A 25,967-nucleotide genomic window follows, 5' to 3' on the forward strand; every position below is an offset into this window, starting at 1 on the left:
CATAGAATCATTAAGGTTGGAAAAGACCTCCAAGATCATCTGGTCCAACCATGCCCCTGCCACCAATGTCACCCACTAAACCATGTCCCTAAGCACCACGTCCAACCTTTCCTTGAACACCCCCAGGGACAGTGACAGATTTTCATCCCCTGCTGCTGCAGCCTCCACGGTCTCTGTTAAGTCTCCTCTAAGAGCTGTGTGTAGCTACGTGTTCCCTGCAGCAGTGGAGCCAGGAGCCAGTTACTCTCTGAACAGCGATCATTTTGCTGTTCTTAAAACCCTCAACCGATCTTTTACTGTCTTTTTAATTGCTTAACATGTTTCTTCATTTTCTGTTGGTGTCCGAGTAAGCATAAGTGGGAGACTCTTAGAAAGGAATCTAAGCCATATGTCCTAAGGAAGGGAAGGGACTCTAGAAAAAAGGAAAACTGTGGGAGGAAATGGTTGGTGTGGCACACTGAACGTGGGGCAGGTGTGAAGGAAGAGAAGTGCCATTTATGTGAATGCGCATATGCTAAAAGACAGAAAGGACTTTGAAGGGAGTGCTTAAGGTTTTTTTACTCTGCACTTCAGAGGACTGTGGCCAAGCTCAGAATATTTCTTCTAGACTTAAAACCTGGTCTAGTTGAAAGACTTTTATCTGTTTTGGAGAAGGTGAAAGGCTGCAAATCCATAGCTGCTTTTAGTATGCTTGCTGGTGAAACTGGATGGTAGGTGGAGAGGTGCTGAGAGTTTCCTGTCAGAGCTTTTAATTCTGGATTTTGTCCTGATGAGAGAAGCTGTATGTATTGTGGTTTTTTTTGTGTTTTTTTTTTAAAGTTAATAGGACTTGTGTTTATTTAACAGGCTGAATATTCAGAGCTAGTTGAAACATTGCTATCAACTCAACAGGATCCAGTAATTTACCAGCGATTAGCAGATGCCTTCAACAAGCTTACTGCAAGCAGCACTCCTCCTACACTGGACCGTAAGCAGAAGATGGCCTTCTTAAAGAGTTTAGAAGAATTTATGGCAAATGTTGGTGGACTTCTCTGTGTAAAATAAACAACAAAACTCTATGCCTAATTTAGACCCTTTCTGCAAAATGCACTGAGAAATGCTGAATGCTGACTAAATCTTGTACCTGTCTCTGGGTTCTTTGCAGCCATCTCAGATTCTAGAGAGCCTGGAAGTTAGAACACAACACAGTGGAATAGGAGAGGTCAACTTTGAATCAGCTTCTGCTATTATGTGTTAGCTGCAATCTGTCATCCTTGTATGTGGGAAAGAATGAACAGAAAATTTGAATTGAATTTTTTTCCATATATGTGCAAACAGATATGGGCACAATGAAAAATAAATTCAGTGCCTTTTCCCCCCACTGGTTTAAAATGAGTGGCCAGATAAACGCGCAGATTTCTTTTCTACCCAGAATCATGTTAGAGTTTTATGCAGATGCATAAAAAGCTCTAAATGGTTTCACTGATTTTAAGCTTTATTTTTTCCTCTCTAAAGTTTGAGTTTTGTGTTCCAATGGGGAAAAAAAATAACCAAATGGTATTTTAACTCGTGTTTAGTTTTGTTTTTCTATATCAACCTGACATTGCGTGTTTTTGTAATGCAGGTTTTTACATTACGTTCTGCTGCCTAAAGTTCAGAAGAAAGAAGGTGTATATTTTTGTTCCCCTAGAAATGAACTTTAGGAACTGTAGCCATTTCATTGCCTTAATTTAAAAGAAAAAAAAAGTTCATATACTTAAAAAAAATTTAAGGCAAGATTTGACTCGTCAGCGTTGGTTTAGGATGTTGGCATTAAGCTGCTGTGTGCCTGTTGCAGCCCTTCCTGTTGACACGTGTCATTTTGGAATTGAGTGTCTAACGCAAGGTTCACGTGTAGTTTTACTTTCAGTATCTGTTTTGATTCATATCCAGGTTGCACGCAACTGCAATGTATTTCTACACTGAACTGTTTGCTTAAGCAATAACAACTCAAAAGGTGTATATTCCTGACTTACAATCATTTTAAAGTTGGGGCATTAGCTAAAACAATTATGCTAGAACAGGGGCATCAAACCCTTTCACTCAAGGGCCACGCTTACTTGACTCCAGTCGAGAAAGGTAATTGGGATGTGTAGTGCTATAGGGGATTTTCATTTTTTTTTGCTGAATCTAGTTCCACTTCTACAGAGCCATCCCAGCTGCTCTGCTCTTGCTCATTCTTTTTATATCAGCACTTTAGCTATTACAACAGCAGAGAACAGTGCCCTGAGTATAGTGGACCAACAAGGGAGAGTAGCACACGAACACAAAAGCAAGGCCTATTTCATCTCCCGTCATGCACCAGAGAGAACTGAAGCAAACGCAACTGTTGCATGTCTACTAAAACATCTTTTGTGGAAATACATGGAGGCAGAAGTTGGCCCTTTTGTTGAAGACCTCTGTTAGATAATGCTGTTGAATGTTTCCCATGTGTTTTTAAAATTTATATAAAATGTACAGTATACACCTTTACGTGGCTCTATATAGCATCATGTTTGCAACTCTGTGCCATTCTGCAGCTGTTCATCTCAGAATTAGTCACAATAGCCAGAATTTTAAAAAGACAGATCTGTAATACTGTGCTATAAGTGATCTAAGACTTTTTTATTTCTCAGTTAAACCCATACCTCTCTGAAGCATGGATCCACAAGGCTAAAAAAGCCACTTCTTCATTATATTTCTCTCTTAATTTATGTGAACAAGCAGATTTACACATTAAAAAGTGACCATAAAACTTGTTAGGTAATGTACCTTCCCAACTAGTATTTTATTTCTAAGATAATGCTCATCATTTTTTAGAACAGGAGTACTGCACTCAATTTTTTTCCTGAAGCTCTAGTGCATTTCTTCAAAAAATCTCTTGCCTGTGCACTTGCAGAAATGATAACGATCCCAGCAGGTCGATCTCTTTTAACTTGTTTAGATCTTCGCTATTTTTCTAAAACTGCTTCTGGAGTTTCTCTGGGTTCATACATTACATCGGGCAGCAGTTCTGAAACTTTTTTGTTTGATTTGTGGTTTGTTTTGTTGTTGTTGTCGTTGTTTTTAAATGAAGGGCAGTAAAGCCTGGGAACAGAAGTGGCTGTAAGAGCTGCTGGTTTGTCATGATGCTGTCAAATATCCAGCCCAGAGTCTTCACAGAGATCATGGCAAATACCTTCAACTTCTTTGGATCTGACTGAATACCTTGTAAGTTCGGTCATCACTTCCTGTATTGCTAGCTCTGCCACTATCACTTTTTTAATCCTAAAGCTGGCTCAATATTTAAAAATATTTATTAACTTTAAAATTTTGAAATTCTCTTGAGGATTGTAACTGATAAATGGGAGTACAAATTGAGATGGTATTCAGAACAAAGCAATGGGCATACCCATTACTTTTCTAATCAGTCCCATTGCACTGTAACAAGCACTGATGCACAGCATATTTTGTCTATCAAAACTTGTTAAAGTGTGAATGTTACTTTCAAAGATAAGATTTGAAGATTGTTTGAAACTTTCTTTTGCCCTTCTATTTAAAATCAATGTTATTTTAAAGGGAAACTGTCCTAGTAGGGGGGTTGTGTAATTTTTCTGCTTAATGCTGTGCTAAACAACATTCTTTCTTGGTTTTAATTCCTTTCTTCCGTTCTCATGCATTCAACGTAGATCTTTCCTTGCCATTTTATGTTTCTTTCACAGCAAATGCAAAGATGTCTCTACTTGGTGGCATCCATGAAATTGTTGAAAAGATTCCTGGGATTGAGTTTTCCTAATTCATACTCCTGCTGGCTAGGTGGCTGCTTCTACCTAATCTTTGGCTTATATATCCCTTCCAAAACCAGAACAAACAAAAACTCCCCAAAACAAATCTTTGTTGATCTTCTACACGTTCAGTTGCTGTAAATCTAGATGCAAAGGCTCATTCAAGCCCACAGGAAGGGCACATAGACCATTTTCAGTAGACCCTGAGAGCTGAATTCAAGTAACTGTTCTGAAACGTTGATAGCATCACTGCATTGATTTTTCCATTCACCGTGCAAAGTGAATAATGGTTTTAAAAAGGCACCTGTTTCTTGAAAGGAAAGAAAAAGCAATTCGAACGGAATTATAAATGCTCCATGACGTAATTGTAACAAATATTATTTGTCTAGCCATAACATTCTTTTTGCTAAAGCAGATTATTGCTCCAGTGTTTTCACTCTGACAGGAGAAAGCAAGTAGCTTCTTTCCCATTTCTCCAGCCCCTTCCCTGTCATAATAGCTATTTTCTAATGCTGGTGTAATAATTTTCTGTTGTTCAGCCTTTAAGTTTTGTTGCTGGCTAGCGTGACCATTTGGTTGGTTCATGAAATTCAAGACTTTGAAAGCACAGATACACATGGGCAGGGAGAAGTGGACTGCATTAAACTTCCACTTTCACATGCATTATGCCTTAACTATCTTCACTGAGTTACCACATGAATCTGCCACATCTTATTGCCCAGAAGTTTGTGTTTCACTGTTCAGTGATAAAGGGCTCACTGTTTTCCTCAGGAACGAGAAACTTGTTTTCTCAGCATGTCCAAATCCTGCAAGTTGAAAGAGAGGGGTTTGAATCGCAGTCATCTCATGGTTGGTGCGTAGCACTTGCTAAAGCCCCAGTGTTTACCTGGGTAAATCCCTTTGTATTTAAGCCATGTAGTTCTAGGAAATAAGCTTGCTCAGAACAGTCAGTTGTCCATTTAAAATGTAATCCTTTAAGAGGTGATGTAAATTCTAATTTGTGATCTGTAAAAACTATTCAGAGACACAACTGCAGCATTTCTTTTATAAAACACTTCAAGTAATTTCAGTTGAATAATTACGTAAGAAGGGGTGTTCTTTATGGAAGTAGCTTGATGAATATAAGCGCAGGAGTAGGAGCCAGGCTCCTCTAATTTTGTATCAGTTTTTCCACTGGGTCCTCCGTGGCCATTGGCAAGTCGCTAAATCCGTGTCTTTGTAAAAATAGCGATAACACTTACCTACCTCACAGGGATGTTGTGAGGATTAGCTTATGCCTATAAAATGCATTGAGGATCTGAAATGCTCTGTAAATATTAAATATTTTACTGTTAGTTTTGTGAGGTGTAAGATTTACTGTGATGCAAACAGAAGATTGATAATTATAAAACAGTAGAGGCAGCAGCAGACCAGTATTCCACAAGAATGGGAATTACTGCAGTACAGAAATGTTTGCTGTACGTTGCAGCTGCTTCGGTTACAGCCAGTTAAAATGGTGGTTTCTTCTTCAGTAAGACGTGATTCCCCACCGTGGTGCCTCAGTTGTGGTCTAAATAGAAAGAGGACAGTTGTTAGGTATTCGGGCTTTGGTGCCTCTACTTGTGACAAGTGCTACTTGTGGTGGTAGGTTTTTTTTTCCTTTTTTTCTTTTCTTTTAGGCTTTTCTGCAATGAACAAACACCTCTCATTTCTTCCATGCCTCTACTAGTCACTCAAGTTCTGCTCAATACAACTAAAGCCTATTGGCATCAATTAAAACATAATGAGCCGGTCCCCTAAAGCCTTTAAATTTGTTTTTAGTAGGAGTAGATCATGTCCTCCTTGTGGCAAATGAGATTAATGCTTCCTAGCACTAATCATGAAGCAAACTGTGATTTGCTCTAGAGCCTTAAGCTCTCACCTGTCTTAAAAAATAAAATGGAGAAGAAAAACAAAAGCAATATGAGATTTATTGGTGCCCTAGCAACTGAGAAATAAGGTATTCCTGGCCTTCTGTTCTCCTCGGTGAGTTAGAGCAGGTTCTGCTTTTCTATTTCTTCCCTTTCCCTGTCCTGCCTTTCATGCCCTTCTAAGCCATTCTTATAAAAGATTGGGAAAACCCTTCCAACCTCAAATGAAAGATACCACCCATGCAATTTATTTCTATTACAGCTTGATACTTGAAATTGATTTTAAGAAGCAAACAGACTTTCTAATAGCATTCCTCAGCACACTTCAGTCTCCCATTGAACTACCCTAGATTTTATAATTAGGAAAAATGAGATTATCCTCCTTTACTTGTTCCCTTTGTGCAAAATGAGGAACCTCCATGCAGTGAACATGCAGCTTTAAGGCAATAAATGCTAGTACCTGCTGTCAGTCAAATGTGTAAATATTTTAAATGTATAATTCAGTACTATGTTGAGTTTATATATTAAAAAAAAAAAAAAGCAGGGATTGAAGTGCTAGTTAATTTCAAGTATTGTTTTACCTGTACAGTTGAAGATATGAAGTTGCATAGAAATATTTCACAGTTTATTGCAATAAAACTTGGGAAGTGGCTCTGTAATCAAGCCTTATCACAACTGAATTTTCAATTTTGAAATGAACGCTTTCTGTATTTTTAAAGATCCATAAGCAGGAGGAGGATAAAATTGTTTTCCACTAAAGACTTTTATTTTGGTTTGGCCATGTGTGATTTGTGTGTATTCTTGTTTATATTTTTCTACAATCCCACCTGTGATGAATCCCTGAAATAGCATTTGTTACGCCTCCTTATGGTGGGAACAAAACCAGGAATGTTATGAAAACTCAGGCTAACAATTGTGCTCTCTGGATATGTGAATTAACGGTAATTTGGTTAAAGTTGATGGAGTGACTTTAGATTTATATCAGCATTTAAGGCATGAGTTTGTCCATCAAAAAAAAAAACGTGATCAGGTGTGACAGGAGAATCTCATGCTGGAGCACCAGAGTGAGCTACCAGAAATGACTGTGAATATATAATCAAATTACTTTCATTTCCATCCTCAAAAAAATAAAAACCAAATCTGATGGTGACTTTTCAGGTCACTGTTATTGGGTGTTTGCACCCCCAGAAACAATACTGATTTCTGTGTCTTGAATTTTGTGTGCAGATTTAATCTAAACAGTCTGTGATTAACTGGCACAGAAATGTTCTCCAAGCTTGTAATTGGTTCTCGTGTAAATTACATCCAACAGTATCTCACTTTATGTATTTCGGGAAAGTTTGGTTAAAGGCAGCGGTTCCTAATGTGCTATAACGTAATTACATTTGGAAGAACTACAGCTATTTTGTTCCCCTCTTACTTTCATTCATTCACAACTTTAGAAACAAAAACAAAACACAAATCCTGAAAGTAAAACTACGCTACAACTGTGGTGGTGACAGCTTGCTATACACCTTGGCTCTGTGTCTCACTAAAATTTTACTGGTTTCAAAAGTAAAATTCTTGCAACAAGGTATTTATATTGGCCTGGTTTCGTTCAGTGAATGTTTTGGTGAAGGACGGAAATGTCTAAGGTAATTTTGAGCAAAACCCTGAAAACAGCTTGGCAAGCCTGAAAACAGCAGTGTATCCAAGAGCCTTGCGTGTAGAAAATTGAAGTACTCTACCTTAAATACGAGGTCTGGAATAAACTTGAATGATTTGGGTACAAAACCTTTATTCACACTTGTTTCTGTAAGTGTATGCAAAACCCATTAATTTTGCCTTTAAGAAATTTCCATTTGCTTCAGTTGTATGTGGTGAAGTTAGCGTTTGGGGGTTTTGGCATTTGGGGTTTTTCCTTCACTGATTGCCGTTTATTATAAGAAAAAATTAGGAAACCTCCGTGTTCCGAGCGGAGCTTGGCATATCAGCAAAGGAGGAGGTCCAACATGAACTGGAGGAGGGCAGGAGGAGAAGAAAGTAAAAAGTTTGCGTCCTTGCTGTGTAAGATAAAAATCAAGCTAATCTGTAAGAAGAAAGAAGAAAAACCCATTCAGAATACAAGCATTAACCTATGATTTGGTAACTGGCCTCATCCTGATGAGGATTAGTAAAAGCTGCCATTTCATCAGCAGGTTTTTTGGTTTTAGAGAGAGTGCTGTTTTTGAGTTGTATAAAACATGACACAATCAGTGTGAGGTTTGCTAATTAAATAATAAAATCTTTCTTATGTTGGGAATCATTCCAGGCAAATTGTCATCTCCAAAAAGCACTGAAGGTACCCACTGTGGCTGATGTGTAACTGCTGTTCTTTCTCCTCCTCTCTGAATCTCATGGAACAACTGTTTTTACCCTAACATCTATCAGATGTTACCGAATTTGTTTTTTTTCTGATCCTGTGTTGCCTTCTGAAGAAGGCAGCAGCTTGGTGTGTGATATACTTCCTTTTTTTCTTCCCGTTGGTGTCTGGCCTACTGTTCACTGCTGTGAAGGAGTACGTTTGATTTCCTTTAACTTATTGCCGTGGATGCTACCCTTTGGGTTTGTGGTGTATTCGAGCCGCTTCCAATCCGTCCCTGTGTGTGCTGTTTACCGACTGAAAGTCATCACTAGACTCGTTTAACGAGTATTGATATGAAAGTTTCGTTCATAACTTGGTTTAATAAGTTGTCAGGACGTTGGCTTTAATTCTAGTGCTGCACCAGTACTTCTAGCAGTCTTTTGTTCACTCAAGTGATTGCTGTAACTCAGAGAAAGAAAACCAAAACCAAAAGCCCACCACCACACTTTGGAGTCCTTAGGAAGATCACTGACGTCCTCTCACCAGACCAACACTGCTTTGGGGAAGGCATGCGTTCTTCTGCCATTTTAAGGAAAGACTGTTCCTAAGTACTTTTTGCCTGCTTTTAGGCTGTTATGCACTTTCATGATTTCTTAACAAACTACTGTTAAAAAAAAATGTACTGTAACATGGATTTTGATAAGCGCACATGTATTTAAACATTTCACTCAGCCTCAGGAAAGCTGGAAAAATTAGATACCTGTTTTGTATCTCGGTTAAAATGTTTGTTACCTACATCCTTTAAGGTGGCCAGATAATGTCTAGATCCTATGAGTGTGACTGTATTTAAGATACCAGAATGGTCTGTAGGAGGAGGACAGTTTAATTTTAATCTGGGGACTGGGAAGATGGTGTCCTCTTATTTTTCTTAGACATATATATAGTCCGAACTGGAGTTTCAAAAGCAAAAACAGTGATAAACCCCGTTTGCTGTTCAGGAAAAAAAAATGTTTTCTCTCGTAACACTAGCTTATTTCTGTTTTCTTCCTTCTCCTTAAAAAGTGTGTGTGAAATAAGTACAGAGGTATGTGTAGGAAAAACTGTGTAAAACCTGCTGCTGTACATAATGTTTGCTACTTGACTGCATTTTCTGTTCCACTTTAATTTTACTGGTTTTGCTAAATATATTTTATATATTTTCCTTCCTGCTTCTTGTGATGGCAGAGTGATTACATCTTTGGGGGGAAAAGGCGAAAGCAAACACCAGAAGGCTCTGGCCACAAAATTCCATCGAGTTTCTTTGTTAGTATGTATCTTGTGCATTTATTTATTTATTTTTGAGGTAGAGAGCTGCATAAATCGGGGGCAGTATGGCATAGTAAAATCAATGGGTGTTAAAATGTACAAAGGTATAGACACTAGCACTGTTTCGAGGTTGTTTGTTTTTTAATGACTTCTAAAATCCCTTTAGAATATCAGGATTGTTAGACTTTACCAAGTGGTTTCTGTCTGAGGTCTGTAGCCCTCTTTGTGGTCCATGAACTACTTGCAAGTGATCCACAAAGCCTGACAAAAGAAGTCATTATGTTCCTGTGTCACTGCAGTATTTCTGAGGTTTGCATTTCTGTTAAGTTGGGAGTCCATAAATTGAGGGTGAAAACTACTTCCTACTGTACTTAAATTCAGAGAGGGACTGAAAGCTTCTAAAAGGCTGTCTAGTAACCCATATTCCTGCACGCCCCATGTGCTGGGGAAGCTGCAACGCACATGGCTCACAGAACTACCCCACCGGGCTCTACGTCACCTTTTATCTGCATCTGTAGTAGAACAACTCAGTACTGAAACAAAGTGCAGTAAGTTTTTTCTTACAAAGATGAGATGTTACAGGTTGTTCTGTAAAGGGAATATTTCTATTTTCCATCTTCAGAAGTAGGATTATATTGACGTTCACTAGAAGTAACGCTCATATGGTTAAGTATTGCATGCTTGGTTGGCTTCCAAATGAAATGTGGTTTGCCATTCCTAAAAATGTCAAAGTTTGGGGGAAAAGAAGTATCATTTTTTTTAGACTTAAATAGTGGCAACAGCAAAGACTACTATTGGAATTTAATAATTATTTTCATATGAGGTAATGAGATTTAACTAGTATTCTTTCACATGGCTATAGCTTCTGCTACAGAAAGACTTGAAAGCATAGACTTTCATCAGTAAAGAAAAAAATGTGATTGTCAATAAAATAAGAAAAACCCAAATATGGAAATGTGAAAGCCTTATGAGCAGCAAGTTGCTATTACTTTCCAGGGAGGGACTGAATCTTTAAAAACTGTTTTATGCTCTATTTCTGAACTGCTCCAACATAGAGCAGTAGCAAATGTATTAGTAAGGCAGAAGTGGTCCACATCGTCAGATTAAAGTCTTAGAGATGCCCTTGGCGCTGCTGTATTTCAAGAAGACGTATGGGTCTGTGACAAAGGACACAGTGCAGGTAGCTTGACTTGAAGCACCTTCCTGCAAAAAGGAATTAAGAAAGAATAAAACCTAGTAATAAGAAATTTCTTGCAGGGTTCATGTTACAGGTGTTCCCATGTTTATGGTTGGTTTGCCCTCGCATCCCAAAGAAGCTGCGTTGCAGGACATAGCTTGCTTTCCTTCATACAGGGTCAGTCCAGCTTCTCCTGTGCTTTCCTGCTAGCACCATCTTGTAAGGGATTTGAGCAGTGTTGAGCTGTGTGTGTATTTGTTGCCATACAGTACCTGGTATCGCAACCTAAATGACGTTGTCCTCCTTGCCCCCTGAGCTCCTTCCATGTGCCCTTACGTGATCTCTGTAACTGTTCTGCACGGAAGGATCATTAGGTGCACGGGGGACTGTTGCTCCAGGAAATCTGGACTGATCGTACATGTCTGCCCAACCTCCTCTGTCCTTTCATTCTTCAGTCCTACTTATCAGCCCTGTGTGTAACTCTTTTTCACATAAAATGCTTCACAAACTTGCATGGAGTGGGTGAATGACATTTAAATAAGTGTCATTTCTTTCTAGGATCTGAGCCTGATTTCTTGCTGCATGCACTAATGTTACACATATCAGGTAACTCGCTGTGCAGCAATGCATGGAAAAGTTTTTGTTGTTTTAAATGACTGCAGCAGTGTAATACGGATGGATATGGGTGCACTCCGTGTAGGACAATCTTTAATGCTGGAATGAAGACCTTGTTTGGTGACCGTTCAAAGCAGAGGGGTAATGCACTGAATGACAAGTTCAGGCTGCTTAAAAGTTGTCCTTCAAAAAAAGAAGTGAACAAGCCCACAGTTTCCTACTGACATGAAAAGTGCTGTTTCTAAATGGAAGATAGTGGGGTAGTAGGTACAGGGGTCCAAAGGAAAAAGTGTTTATAGGACAGTCACAGAGCAACTCTGAAACAAGAAACCTAATGTTATGAAAATGCTTTTAACAAATTATTGTGGCAAGACCTGACTTTGTAGAGAACAAGAAAAGAAAAAGAGGGGTGAGGAAGATTTTGTTTTCAGGCAATAAGAAATGACCAGAAGTGCCAGAAAGCACATCATGTCTGCACAAGGAAGGTCGTAGAGAAGTAAGTTTGTATGCCCAAATGGAAAGCTACAATGAATTGATTCAAATGAATATACTTCTAAAATCGCTCTTATGAAACTCTTTTATCAAGCAGCTTAAATTCTGTCTCTGGGCAAGAAAGGGAGCCCTAAAACAGTATTTCAGGTAACAGGAAATCTTAAAAGAGCTGCAGGAAACCTGTAAAAATGGGAGTTAATTGATTATTTTGTACCAGTCCTCACTACACTCTCCTTGCAATTTTTATTTTTATTTTTATTTTCCAGTCAGGTGTCTGAAGTGATTAGTAAGGGTTATCTAGTTCCAACCCCCTGCCATGGGCAGGGACACCTCCCACCAGACCAGGCTGCCCAAAGCCCCATCCAGCCTGGCCTTGAGCACCTCCAGGGATGGGGCACCAACAGCTTCTCTTGGCAGCCTGTGCCAGGGCCTCACCACCCTCTGAGTGAAGAATTTCGTCCTTATATCTAATCTAAATCTCCCCTCTTGTAGTTTAAAGCCATTCCCCCTTGTCCTACCACTGCTCCCTGACAGAGTCCCTCCCCAGCTTTCCTGTAGGCTCCCTTTAGGTACTGGAAGGCTGCTGTAAGGTCTCCCCGGAGCCTTCTCTTCTCCAGGCTGAACAACCCCAGCTCCCTCAGCCTGTCCTCACAGGAGAGCTGCTCCAGCTCTTCTCATCTTTATAGCCCTCTTCTGGACTTGCTCCAACAGGTCCCTCTCCTTGTGCTGAGGGCCCCAGAGCTGAACGCGGTGCTCCAGGTACATCTCACACCTACCCTTCCTTTAGATGTGAAACGGGCTGTTAAAAGCCCTGGATGTTTCTCCCAGCACTCAGTACCCATAAGGGCAGGGGGAAATTAAAGATTTTTGAGCCTTGGTGTGGAACGACCTCAGCATCAAAACCACTTTGGTCTGTGAGGGAACAATGCTCAGAGATGCCACCTGAGTGTTTTGCTGCTGCAGCTCTCTGTGGAGTTTATACGCTTTTACAAGGCTCATATTTGAGGTGTAATCATTTCTGGAGACCGTTTTAAAGCCTCTTGAACCACCGGGGGGTTGAGATGCCTGGGGAACGACAGCTATGAGCCGCGGGGCGGTGTCTGGGGACGGGGCCGGGCGCTGTAACCCTAAAAACGGGTTTTAGCTTTTTGGGGGGCTTTTAGCGGGCGGCTGAAGGCAGCCGCGGCGCCGCTACCAGCCCCGGACGGTTGGGAGCCCTCAGAAAAGGCGGGAACCTCGGGGGGGGGAGGGGCCGGCAGGGCTGCGCGCGGCGCTGGGGCGGGGCCTGCGTGCGCGGAGGGATCTGGCGGCCGGTGAGTGGGCTCGGCCCGGCCGCAGTGCTGCGGCTCTGGGGGGCCGCGGTGCTCGTCCGCGCCCTTCCCCTCCGCCGTAATGGCGGGCGGGCGGGCGGGGGGGGCTGGGATCGGGTGGTTCGTGTGGCGGGGCTGCGCCTCCCGGGGGGGCTGAGGGGGCGCGGGGCGGCTGGCATGGGGGTGACATCTCTGGTGCCGTGCGGTAATGGGAGGAAGGGGGTGGAGCCGGTCTCTGTTCAGTTGTGCCCAGCGACAGGACGAGAGGCACCGGGCACAAACTGAAGCCCAGGAGGTTCTGGGTCAATACGAGGGGGCACTTCTGTACCGTGAGGTGACAGAGCTCTGGGACAGGCTGCCCAGAGAGGCTGTGGTCTCCTTCTCTGGAGATATTCAAACCCTGCCTGGATGCCATCCTGCGCAATGTGCTCTAGGCGATCCTGCTCGGCAGGGGGTTGGACTGGATGATCTCCAGAGGTCCCTGCCAACCTCGGCCATTCTGTGAGAGGGGCTCCTTAGTCGGGAGCCACTCTTTAGCACGCACACGTAGGAAGGTAACCAGTTCTGCATCTGACCTGCTCTCTGTTTCCCAAAATCAGATGATCCTTGTGGAAAAGCAAGCAGATCGGGATGGGATGTAAAACACTTCCCTTCTCCTTCCAGTGGCCACCCGGCCTTCAGCCCTTGCTTTTTGAATCCTGAGGGGTCTCTGTGCAGAGCGACCCTCTGCACCCCGCACCTCTGAGCTCTCCAGTCTCGCCTCAAGGCACTGCCAAGCATTACCCTGTAGCGTACCCTGAGAGAGATTCTGCAGCTCTGGTGTGCCTTGTGCCGGGCAGCACCTTGCTGTCCTGGTGAACCTGGCTCTTGAGGCCACACTTGTTGCCTGCCAGTTCTTGCCTTAGAAAACACAGCAGTAGGTCAGTGCCCGCACTGTTCATGCCTCTTACGGTTACAGGCTCTGCCAGTCCCCTCTCAAGTTACTTACACTTACTCCCCTGCAGAAGCTATTCTAGTCTTTGGATGTCTTAAAACTCTTCTTGAGCCTTTTCTAGTTTCAGCATTTACTCTGCTTGTTGAGATGAAGAGCCCAGAACTGCTATTTAGTTTTGTTATGTATGGCCTGGTATCTTGGAGCTCTTGGCAGGTCCTTTTCAATTTCTTTGTAAATTCTGCTTAATCACATTAAATACCATTCCTACTCAGGCAGGAGACTTTGTGGTTATGATGTGTAATTCTCCAAAAACATCAAATCAATGTGTGGTAGCAGCAATTAAATGATAGATTTTTTTTTAAAGGAAAAATAGAATGTAACAGAAAACATCATAAAACCATACAGTAAGTGTGTAATCACCCTAATCTTAAATGTTGCCTAAAATTCCAGTTCCCTCATCTCAAAGAAGGGGTGTATTAGAAGAGTTTAACAAGGATCAGCAAATGTATGGAAAGACTTGAGAAAAGGGGGATGACCTCCAGGTGTCTGTGAAATGGCATGTGGAGCAGTGTGAGACAGGGAATAACGGGGCTCTGATGTCTGCTTTCTATTGCCGTAAGGGAAGTATCGCGTCTCGTGAAGCCAGTAGCCACGTTCACAGCAAGAGTAGGCAGTTTTTCATAAAATGTGACTTAAAAGGGGGCATTCTCAATTGAAGAACTTTATGTGAATTTAAGGAATACTGCACAAATGTCTTTTGGAGAACTACATTCACAGAACAAATCACTTCAGATGCTGAAATATCTTTAGTGGAAAACAGTTAAAGACTGGGAGGGTGTAGAGTGGGGAAGTATCACCTGTACGTGCCTCAGTCTCACTCTGAGACAGCTGCTTTTGGCTACCTCCAAGACAGAATTACCACTATCTACCCTTGATCTGAACTGGTACAGCTTTTCTTTTGAACCTTTTGCTGTGGTTGTAAATAAAAAGCTCTCCAGACTTGATCCTTCAAGTGGAGCCATTCTCAGATTTGTGGCAGGTGAGCTGCCTCTGCTTCACACATCCTCCTTGTCCCTCCTTCCCTCGTCTAAGAAACACAAGAAAACTGCTTTACATTTGTGTGCAGGTTTGTCAGGTCTGCTTTTCTGATGTTTCCCGAATTGGCATCCCCTTCAGGGGCTGGATCGTTGTATGGCACCTGGGCCCCAAAACTCCACAGCTGACTGCAAGGAAGCGAGTGGCTGCTTGAGGTTTGAGAAGTTTTGGTCCGCATTAGGAAGACTACAAAACAGATGTACATATGGCCTAGCCTTTTTCAGTTTCTCCTGGCTAGACCACACTAGCTAGCAAGGGGAATTTTTGTGTCCAAATTACTTTGGACTGATGTACTTGATACATTTTGTCCTGTCAGTCCTTCTCCTGAAAGCGCATTTGGCAACACTCAGGTAACTTGTCAGACACTTGAACAAAAGCTGAGCTCTCACTCAGCTGCTTCTTGGATTTAAAGAACATGAATAAATTTACTATTTATTATTTATTTAAAATAAACATGAATTTAAAGACATGAATAATTGTTTCCAACAGGGGAGATCCTTTCTCTGTCTGTGTTTTTACTGTGTTTGGGACAGGATCCCCCCCAAATCCACTCGCGATTTAGAGTTCCTGTTTGACAGCCGGCCACTGGTCACTGGAGACCTGAGACTTGGGTCCTTGTGCGTGTTAAGTGGCTGGGGATCGAAAAGGGTGCAGTAACTTCGTGTTTCTATGGTTGTGAGGCCCAGCTCAGCCTTCTCACAACATTTCAGTCCCCCTGGTCAGGACTTCTTGTTCACCCTCAGGCAGTGATTGCTCCTCCAGGAGCCCCTCGTGGCAGCGTAGCATTGTCCAGGTTCCCTTGGTGTGTGACACAAACACCACCGATGACCAGCTGTTTGTCTCAGCTACTAACACGGATGGCTTGGGAAAAATACTATTGTTTTACTCAGCTGCACATGTTCTTTTTGTACATCTAAGCTGCTCTAGAACAAAGTATTTTCTGAAGTTGCATGTGCACTTACATTCTTGGTGTGAGGTCTAAGGGGCTAACAGTGTCCTCCTTCTCCTTCCTCCCCTCCCAGCGATTAACAGGACCACTTTCCGCTTGTATTAATATTCCTTGGCCTTGCAGTAGTCTTCCCTTCCCCCCTTCAGTGAAAGGGACATTTTATTACACCAAGATGACTTCTTCAGGGCACCATAAAAGAGTGAATAGTGGAAACTGGCAGAGCAGTGTGCCTGTGTGTGTACCAAACGGCACTTCTGTGTTCTGTGGATCGCTGGGGAGGCCTGGCCTAGTCAGGTAACTCTCTTCATTGGCAGAGAAATGGCAGCCAGCCACCTGTGGTGCAGTCTGTAGGTAAAAGATCTGTTCCTTGCTTTAAGAAAGTTTTCAGAGGTGGCTTTGTAACATATGTCCCACCTCGTGCTTGCCTTCCCCTGCAGAAGTGGCACTCCCTCAGTGCTGTGGATCTGGAAGCATCCAGCTGCATTTTCTGTAGTTACGAGGTGAGCAATGGTACACAGGCACGTGGCCTCACCTCGCCTCAGCGAACCCGATGACTGCATTTCCACGCTTCTGTGCGTAGGGGCACAGTTACGTTTGCACACAGCAGCTGCACTGTGCTCAAAGAACGCTGCTTTCCAGGTGACCACAGCTTCGTAGGTATGGATGGACCAAATGTACAGAGGGTACAGGAGGACTGTGAAATACTGAAGGAATTTTTGAGTTAATTTTTCCATTCTAACAAGTTCTTTCTAACTTGTTATTTATTTTTTCTCTATTTTAGGACTTGGCTATATAAAATTAGAGTTTTCATACATGAGAGCTGGTAACCAGTGTTACATCATACAGTGTTCCTGTGTAGACAAGGCACGGGGGTCTTCAGTGCTACTGTTTTCACTTGCTTTTATTAGCTTTCTTTTTTTGTTTTTCTGTTTTCTTTGAGGAGCTCTCACGAAGTAGTGCCAGCGTTTCCTGGATGTTTGTCAGCTGGTCAGAGCCAGACTCAGCTGTGCACGGGGCAAGGGACTGTGGAGCCTGCAGGCACCTTCCCCCTTCATCCCACCCACAGCATTGTGCGAGCCACAGGTCATACGGTGCAGTTGTAGTCACTTTTCTCATTTGCTGGGTAGGTCTGCCCCTTTAGAGGCCAGTAGCATTCAAATCTATCCCATGAACACAATCCTGCCTATTTATTCTTATTTCTATCCACAGGTGCTTAACCCCTTTTTTTTCCTGCTATCCTTTTGATGACATCTAACTTCACACCAAGTCTTACTTTTCCAGCCTCTTGGAGATCTTATTCCTTATTGTTTTGCTTTTTAATTAGGTGCAAATGCAGCCCTTTAGAGTTAATAGTAAAGAAGACTTGGCACACTGCTAGTTTTAAACTTGGTATTCCTACTGATAGTGCTAGAGGCGCCGTGGGTTTCTCTGCTTCCTCCCATCCTCCTCAAAACTTTGAGGGTTGTTTTTGGACTTGGGAGCGGTGTACTTTCTGGGAGGGCTATAGGGAGGTTTCAAGTAGTACAACTTTCTACTCACTTGAAGCCAAAGGAATTTACAAGTCTTGTTCACATAAACTCACTTACTTTAATAGCTTTCTAATGTACTTCATATGCAAGAAAATGTCTTCATGCTGATGACTTAAGTCAGTTATATGTAGACAATGTACATATGTTCAGAAAAAGGTTTTGATTTTTGGCAGTGTTCTTAATGGATGTACCTAATGATTTTTCTACCATATATTCTCAGTTACCTTTCCTTGCAGCCTCACAGTTAATTGCTGCTTGGTTCCTAAAGCTTTAATTTACAAACCAAAAGGAAGACCATGAAAAAGGAGCTAAAATATCATTTATAGAAAAAGGATGCCTGTGGTTGTATCCCTTTCCATCCACTGAAACAACGGATAATTGCTTCATCAGCAATTTTATCTGTGAGGATTTCATTTCACGGGCATAGATTTAATCCTTGCGAATGCCTGTATGGGTTCACTGAATGTAAAATAAAAAAGGTTTTGACTTAAGAACTGCAAATTTGCATCAGTTTTGGTTTCTCAGTGTCAAAACCTAGAAGTGTGCTTGCCTTAGGGATAACAGCAAACCAGATTACTGCATCTACGATACACTTAATAAAAAAGAAAGTCATAGAATCATTGAATCATGGAATCATTGGATCATTAAGGTTGGAAAAGACCTTCAAGATCAGCTGGTCCATGAAGAGTAGTTGTAAACTTGTAACATCTGTCCCAGCAAAAAGGGTTCTTGTACAGGGCCTAAAGTGGATGTTAGCACTGCGCATTGTTAGAAACTCTATTCTGTGTGAACTTGTAGTAATTTTATTAGGAAACTATATTAATAATATGAAATTTAATAATATAAATAATAATTTCAAAGCATTTGTGTTTCGTTCTCTGAGCAGTAGGAACAAACTGAGCTGTTTTGCCCTCTGGCTCCAAGATCCCCTCCTGCGCAAGGCCTTCAGGCTCCGAGGGATGGAGGGATGCCGGCACAGTGCTCGGCAGGAGCCAGAGCTTCTAGTGAATAGCGATGGGTTATCCCACAGCAGCAGGCTAATGGCACTGTTTTTTCAGTCAGTAGGGAGAAACAGATTTAGGAAGTGTCCAGGAAGCGCTGCAGGAGGGAGCAGAAGGGGAGGAGGCCGTGAGTTCTGGAGTCCTCCTTGTAACGACGAGAGCAGAGAGAGGGGCAAATGTAAGCAGCTGTACTTCAAATTAAGTCTTCTTAGCTCTCCATGTTATGTATGGTTGAGGTGGCACGTGTTTCTGCGCAGCCTGCACCACACACAGCCTCTGCACGAAGGAAAGCACACACCCATTCCGAGTCCTGCTGAAGTCCTTGGACACGTATGAATTCTTAGAACGGATGGAGAAAAAGCTGATTTCCTGAGAGAAGAATCTTGGATTTCCGAGTTTTCTCCTGTGCTTTTCACATGCTTGATTTCTGCTGTTGTCACCTTCGCTCCACGAGGTGGCACCGTCTCTTCTGGGAAGGACACACAGGCCTGGGCTGCTGCCTGGCCGTGCGCGGTCGAGGGGTGCAGGGGGTGCCCAGCTCTGAGGTCCCTGCAAACGGCTGCTCTCGGCATCTAGTGCTCGCCGTGCCCTTTGGGTACGAGCTGTGCCCGTGTTCTCACGCGTAAAACACACAAATTGTCAGTCACGTAGTGCTACCTTAGGAAAACATCTTGAGCCTCTTGTCTGCTGAAGGTTTCTGGCATTTGTGGTGTGAGAGGTGAAGCCAGGTGATGCTGCTCCTAGAACAAGAGTTTACTTCTCTTTGAGTCAGAACTGTGTGCCTCTTCAGCATGGCAAGAAGTGATCAATAGCTATCATTATGTCTACGAGGGGAGGGAATCATTTCTACAGTATTTGCAAAATCCACTATAGCCTTTTCCTGCAAGCTGAAATAAAAGTGGTGTATGGATGCGGGGTATAACAAACTGTAACGACAACATCCCTATAAGAATACAAGGCACATCTATGTCATATGGAAAGGGACCAGTTCCTGAATTCTCTCTGGAAAAGCTCTATGTTTTTCTCTTGTTCAGAGGTTTTTCCATTAGCTATTAGACTAAGCCTGCAAAGTCAGGAAATGTTTTATCTTGGGAGAGTGGGCCATTATTAAAAGCTTCCACTACTGAAAACGGTTAATTATTTTTTTTCCTGTGGTTGATGTCTAGAAAAATGGATGATGATGATGATGACGTTCCCCAGCTTTCAGCCCATACGTTGGCTGCCCTCCAGGAGTTCTATTTGGAACAGCAGCAGAGGGAGGGCACGAAGACCTCCCAAGGGTTTAATCAATATTCTGTTGGCTCGATAGAAGAAAACTGGGTAAGAAACTGAACTTAGTGAATGAAGCACAGGTAGTGAGCATTACAGAGGAACAGCCCTCACCAGGTTTCTTTTGTCGATAATTAATGAAATGAAAAGGGGAACACTCAAGATGTTCCCAGAGTGGCAAAACTATTTATGGACAATAACACTGCAAGCTTATTTGCCTTAATATTAAATCAGGGTAATTACATGCACAGAAGGAATAAAGCTGCCAACTAAGAAGCCTCTATGCCTTCTGGAAACTTTTAACTCCAGCCTGGCATGTGAGGGTAGTGAAGATTCTTCCCTTGGTTTGAGGCAACACAGTGTAACGAGGCTGAATGTTCTTTCCTTTCACATCGTATTTCTTTTTGTGTTTATTTTGTTGGTTTTGTGGGTGGCTGCCTTGTTGCATTTTTTCTTCTAACAGACTGACTTTGGATTTGTCTATGTATTCTTTTTTTTTTTCCTGTTTCTTATATCTTCTTTAGTACTTCTATACTTTATTTCCTTCTATACTGTCATTTTTTGAGTCCTTTTTTCCTTTCCCACTGAAGTAACTCAATTTAAGAGTATATAAATACTGTACATCTGCATGGTTTGAATTAACCTTCTCAGTGATTTTGCATTACTTGGTTTTCCTGATACCATAGTAAGTGCTGTGGAAGCACACAGTGTAAGCTACGTGCTGTCTCTCATTGGTTTACAGAAGTAAAAAGACTCTCAGAAAAATTGTCACCTTTGTAGTTTGTGAACTGAGAAGTTGCTGTGGATTTTGTTTTTCTTCTAATAGGACTCACAACACCTAATTGTACATAGCACAGTCAGAAGGTTTGATGTTTATAATTGTGCGTTATTTTTCTCAGCAACTGAGCCAGTTTTGGTACAGCGATGAAACTGCATCATGCCTGGCTAATGAAGCAATTGTGGCAGCTGGAAAAGGTGGCAGGTAGGTTTTAATGTCTGTTTTGTAGATTTGTCACGCCTTTTCTGTAATTATTTCATTTATGCAGGGAGAGCGTGCAGTTTAATTCATTACTCTTTGTACCTCAGCATTTGGTGGAGATGCGGCAGAAATGCCCATGCCATTATTTAGTTAGGTAATAGTTCATACTGAGCTTACAGATTAGTGTTTCCTTGAATGCTGTAGCCTCTGCCTTGCAAAAATTGATTATAAATCTTTTTTTTCTTTTTTTTTTTTCTGAGAAATATAATGAGCTCCAGAGCGTATTAGTGACTTCTAATTATTTTTTCTGTTTTTATACATTTCTGCAGAACAGATGGAAAAACTTGTTTTTCCTCCTATTTCTGTAAGGATTATTTTTCAATTTTAACTTAAATTTTCAATATATTTCCTTGTTGTAAATTAAGATTTTCACCTTTAAGACCTTTTAAGGTCTCTGTGTGGCATGGAAGCTGAACATGTAATGGCCTGAATACTTAAAACTCCGTTCTTTGATTTTTACAAAGTAATTATTTCTTAGATTTGAGGAAGAATAGCTCGCATTTTCTGGGACAAATGCTTAAACTGTTTTCCCAAACCAGCCCTGAGAACTTATGGAATTGTCTTTGCTGCAATTATTTCTTTGTTTGTTGCCTTTTAAAATCAGTTTTCTAAGTTGTTGTCTCCCTTTCAGGATAGCCTGTGTTAGTGCACCAAGCGTCTATCAGAAACTGAAGGAACAGGATGACAAAGATTTTTCAGTGGTTATTCTGGAGTACGACAGGAGGTTTTCTGTATATGGAGAAGAATTTATCTTCTATGATTACAACAACCCTTTGAACTTACCGGAAAACCTCCTGCCACACAGTTTTGACATTGTAATAGCAGATCCGCCCTATCTGTCTGAGGAGTGTCTTCAAAAAACTGCAGAGACCATCAGATACTTAACAAAAGGAAAGATTCTGCTTTGCACAGGTATAATTAATAAAATATTTAGGTCACTGTTGAGCATCTTTTTTTACTTTCCTCTCAAAAGACAAACTTACTGAAGTGAGAAAAATACTAACTCAGTAATACTAATTTATAAGTAATTCTAGGAAGACTGTGCATCCTGAAGGAGGTAATGTTTTACTGGAATACTTTAGTTCAACTTTTATTTTTCATTGAAGGGATGTGTATTTTAGTAGTTAAGTCAGTAATTTTTTTTCTTATGGCATTATGAGTTTTAGTAAATTTTTGAAGAATTGTAAAAACATTCTGCAAAGTTCCAGATTTTTATTTATTTATTTATTTGCAAAGGGGCATTCTCTACAATTGTAGTGATTGAAATCTGGCTATGACAAACATACATGCAACCTACTGTTAACATCTTTTTAAACAATGCAATGAGTTTGTGATTCCTCAGCATATCCGTAGCTGCAAGATTTCAGCTGCTGTATATTTAGAAAAACTAAGGTGAGCTAAGCAGAAAGAAGGACGAATAGGTTGGAACGGCCTTTGCGTAGTAAAGTGGGATGATTCTAGCTAAGCCTTGAAAACAAAAACACAAAAAAGACACTTTCTTGTTCTCATATCACTGGCTCCTTACTGGTAAATATAGAAATTGTAATGTGAATGAATATATGAGGACTCTCCACTGTGATTCAGGTAATTGGTTATTAGGCACTGAAATGCAGCAGGAGGAATTAAAAATCAGTGATCACAGCAGTAAAACTGGAAGACTTGCCAGCTGCATTTTTAGGCCCTTCTTCATGAAGACGCACTCGCTAGTTTTAAGAAGCTCCGAGTATCTACCTTAGTCCTGGTGGTTCTTAAATCTGTAATCTTATTACAAGACATCTGAAAACATCCAAGTAATTTTTTCAAAAAACAAAAGACAAAACCCATATATGCGTACAATTCTGGGCAGTCAACCAAGTAGGCAAAATAGAGAAAAATGAAAATAGTATGTGGATGTAGAAAGCCTACTTCTTTGTTTACTTGTAAATGGCAGTTATGCACAAGGATAGTTCTCAGTTTTTTTTTTCCCTGAAATGGATAGGTGGTCCTTCAGTTTACAAAGTTTGACAAATACTGCTCAAGAAAGTGATTTCTCAGTGTGTAGCTATAAATACCACGCTGTGGTTTATTTAAATAGAGGAGTATATGTAATCTGTTTGCATTTCCCATGGCTCCCCACCATGTAATTCTTTGGCATGTAGCAAGAAGATTGAGTTCAAATTTCTGTTTTTTATAAAGGGGGCACCGATCTTACCCTCTACCTATTTTTATGAAACTTTTATGACATTCATTTCCTTGGAGCTTCTTCAGTTCTTTCAGATTTAGATTTCCCAACAGCTTCAGTTGCCAAAGAGGGCTGAAGGTGTAGCTGCTTTAAGCCTTGCTCCCTCAAAAAAAAGCTGTTTCTCTGCATACGCATTCATGAGGAGCTAATCCAAAAGGCCAAACATTCTGTTACTGCGTTTCTCACCAAATACTAATTATTTTTGCTGCAGGTGCAGTCATGGAGGAACAGGCAGCAAAGCATCTGGGTGTGAAGATATGCAAGTTTATTCCAAAACACTCTCGAAATTTAGCTAATGAATTTCGATGTTACGTGAACTATGCTTCAGGACTGGACTGATTCTCACGGGAAGATCTGTAACTTTTTCACTCAAGTTCCTTTGTATGTTTTTCTCAGTGACTCCACGTTTCTTCATGCTGAAATGTTCAGCTCCAGGGGATATTTTCTGGGCTAAATTTAATCAACACAGGGTGATAGTCTCTCTCGGTGTCAGCATTTGCAAATATTGTGTGTTTTTATCTTACCTGGTAGGTAAATGGGGACCAAACAACGTAGGTGCTGGGCAATGGGAACTTCTTTGTTAGAGTTTCATTCCAACCACAAGTTTCTTCCATTCAGGGACTTTTCAGTGACACCTCTGAAGTGATTTTAGCTGGTTGACTTGTAACACCACGCAAGTGCTTTCCTCCCGGACATCAGAATTGTCATCTGCATCATAACTGATGACTTAGTAGCTAGTGGATGATTGAAAGAGCATGAATATTGGTCTCCTTTCACCTTGAGACATGTTTGTTCTCAACGTGTCATGTGTTTTCAGATTCGTTGTCCAGCAGCCTGATATTTTTATAAAGGATAACTAAAGAGAAAGCAGGTCTCCTTCTGGGGAGGCCTCTCCAGTTGCTTTTAATAATCAGAACTACTTAAGAGCTGCCAAGTAAGATAAGACCTACTATCTGTTATTGTTGCCAGACTGGCTTTTTATAAAAATTTGGTGGTTGTTTCACCTTTTCTAGAGCTTTGTCACAAACCTAATCTTTCTTTTTGTAAAAGATAAGATCTACTTTGTCATCAATTATCACTATATAAACTTGTGTATGTGTGTTGTACTTGAAAAAAACAGTGTTTAACATCTCTTTGCAGAAGTCCAATGCATTTATTTTGTGATACAGAATAAACATAAGCAACAAAACCTGAACTTTTTATAAACAACCAAAAAAAATATCAAGTAGATCTTTTAATTTCCTAGCTAAGCTAATCTCCAAAGGTTGGTATAAACTTGATGTCTCCTTGAAAAAAGCACAATACAGATTTCCCCATGAGAGAGAGCTTCACTTTCATTAGGGATCCTATACATTAGTCAGGTCAAATCACCCTAAAATATGAGGTAAGTAATAAAACGCCAGAAATTAACCCATGCTTGCATTAGTGCTTCAGACTGTGTTCATGGGTTCTCACTTTGTTACCCTTGCTGCTGGCTGAGATCCTGCTTCTGTAGTAATGTGACCTGCACATGTCCATTAACTCTTGAATCATAACGGCTCTGATTCAATGCAGTGCCTACATTTTAATTGATTTCACTACCAAGTTAACAATGATGTATGGGTATGTCATGTTTGTAGTTTCAAGAACAGACTTTTTTTTTCCCAAATACCCATTTTTTATGTTTGCCTCCTGTTCCACAGAGAGAAGCACAGTAGTAGAATAGAAACATATTAGAAATTGCTGGATCTTACAAGGCCACTGAGGTATACCATAACGTATTGACAAACTCCTGTTATTTCTAACAGGCAAATTTAAATTTTATATACAAGGGTTTGGCTGTATTTCAAGCAATTTCAATCACAATAGACGATACATTAGAAAAACTTTCCTTTGGGATAGGAGAGATTTTTGATAACTGGAATTTTTTAAAGCTAATTTTCTCTGACTTCTTGGCTACACTGCTGATACATTTTTGGGTGAAAGCTGATTCGTAAATTGCAAGGCACTCAACAGTTTTTATCAGCTATAAATACACAGAACATATGTACTTGTCTTCTTGTCTTTCTATACTATATATATTGGGATCACGTAAAAGGCTAACAGAAATGCTGCATCTACAAAATGAAGCACCTAGAGGAAGTATTAAGAAATTTATTTTGTAGTGGAGATAAACCTAATTAAACTTTTGAGGCAAGAATTCTAATAATGTAGAGATAGATCATAGTCATGTTTCTGTGTATTTGTCCTGTTTGGATGAAGAGTTTCCCATCTGATAGTGTAATAGTAATGAGCAGAAATAACATAGATGTTATATAAACCACTTGGAGCACTCAGAGAATCAAACTTCCTGAGTCAGACCCCAGGCTGGTTCATACATACCCTTCCAAGCCACTTTTGCTCTCCTCTCTGCTTTCAGAGACCCGTCCACTTCCTAAGTTTTCCCTCCTCACTTTTTTTGCCTGTGCCTCCCCCCTTTATAGTGTTCCTGAGTTATGTGGTACCAGTTTTTTCTTTCACAGGTGTTGGTTTCCATCAGGTGATGGGTAACATACTGTTAAGGAAAGCGTAGAGGAAGAGCACACAGGGGAAATGGAGAGCCGAGGCAGATTCAAGTCACTGCACGTCTGTGGCCGATACTGTCCTGCCATTCAAACCAGAAAGCATCCTTGCTGTTAAGCCCCCTAAAGCCAGAATTCCCCCTGAAAATTACTGCCCGCAGGTGACATCCAGCTGGGGTTATTAGCAGTGTTCCAGGAGCCCGAGCCATTGCTGTTACGTGGCCAGTTCCAAAATAAGAAAGCAAAACAGTGTTAAATGTGTAAGCATGGGCACAAATCACAGCTGTAGGCTGGTTTGTGTTTATTATCACAAATGTCTTGCACACCAGGCAGATGGAAACAATGCAATGTGAAGCGCCTCCTGAAACTTGAACTGAAACTCCTGAACTGCATAGAGGCTTCAGAAGGGACAGGTACGGTACGGCTGCCAGAACTGACGATACTCTACCCACCTAAATTAGAACGTGCTGTTTGAATACAAGCTTCACATATGTTGCTGCTTTGCTGCTAATGTCCTG

At 41.2% G+C, this 25,967-nt stretch overlaps 2 protein-coding genes across 5 annotated transcripts in view; both read left to right on the top strand.

Annotated features, from left to right (window-relative positions):
- The window catches only part of XPO4 (exportin 4), an 81,708-nt gene extending 72,528 nt beyond the window's left edge, over positions 1-9,180 (top strand). Inside the window, exon 23 of the mRNA XM_066989773.1 lies at positions 847-9,180. Within this exon, the coding sequence (XP_066845874.1) occupies positions 847-1,044 (198 nt within the window). The 3' untranslated portion in view covers positions 1,045-9,180. The remainder of the gene's footprint in view (positions 1-846) is intronic.
- A 3,624-nt stretch (positions 9,181-12,804) lies between these two features.
- EEF1AKMT1 (EEF1A lysine methyltransferase 1) lies at positions 12,805-24,104 on the top strand. Of its 4 annotated transcripts, XM_013188223.3 has the most exons (6): positions 16,958-16,973; positions 18,438-18,558; positions 19,547-19,700; positions 20,549-20,631; positions 21,320-21,600; positions 23,121-24,104. In XM_013188223.3, the coding sequence occupies exons 3-6, from the start codon at positions 19,551-19,553 to the stop codon at positions 23,246-23,248; spliced, it is 642 nt and encodes a 213-aa protein (XP_013043677.1). In that variant the 5' UTR covers positions 16,958-16,973; positions 18,438-18,558; positions 19,547-19,550; the 3' UTR covers positions 23,249-24,104. The 4 variants fall into 4 exon arrangements, with proteins under 4 accessions (XP_066845881.1, XP_013043677.1, XP_013043675.1 ...); XM_066989780.1 differs by lacking the exons at positions 16,958-16,973; positions 18,438-18,558 and adding an exon at positions 12,805-12,875; XM_013188221.3 differs by lacking the exons at positions 16,958-16,973; positions 18,438-18,558 and adding an exon at positions 18,675-18,975.
- The last annotated feature ends 1,863 nt before the right edge of the window (positions 24,105-25,967 follow it).

Source organism: Anser cygnoides, chromosome 1 (genome assembly GCF_040182565.1).
Source record: "Anser cygnoides isolate HZ-2024a breed goose chromosome 1, Taihu_goose_T2T_genome, whole genome shotgun sequence".
In the NCBI taxonomy this organism is placed as follows: domain Eukaryota; kingdom Metazoa; phylum Chordata; class Aves; order Anseriformes; family Anatidae; genus Anser; species Anser cygnoides.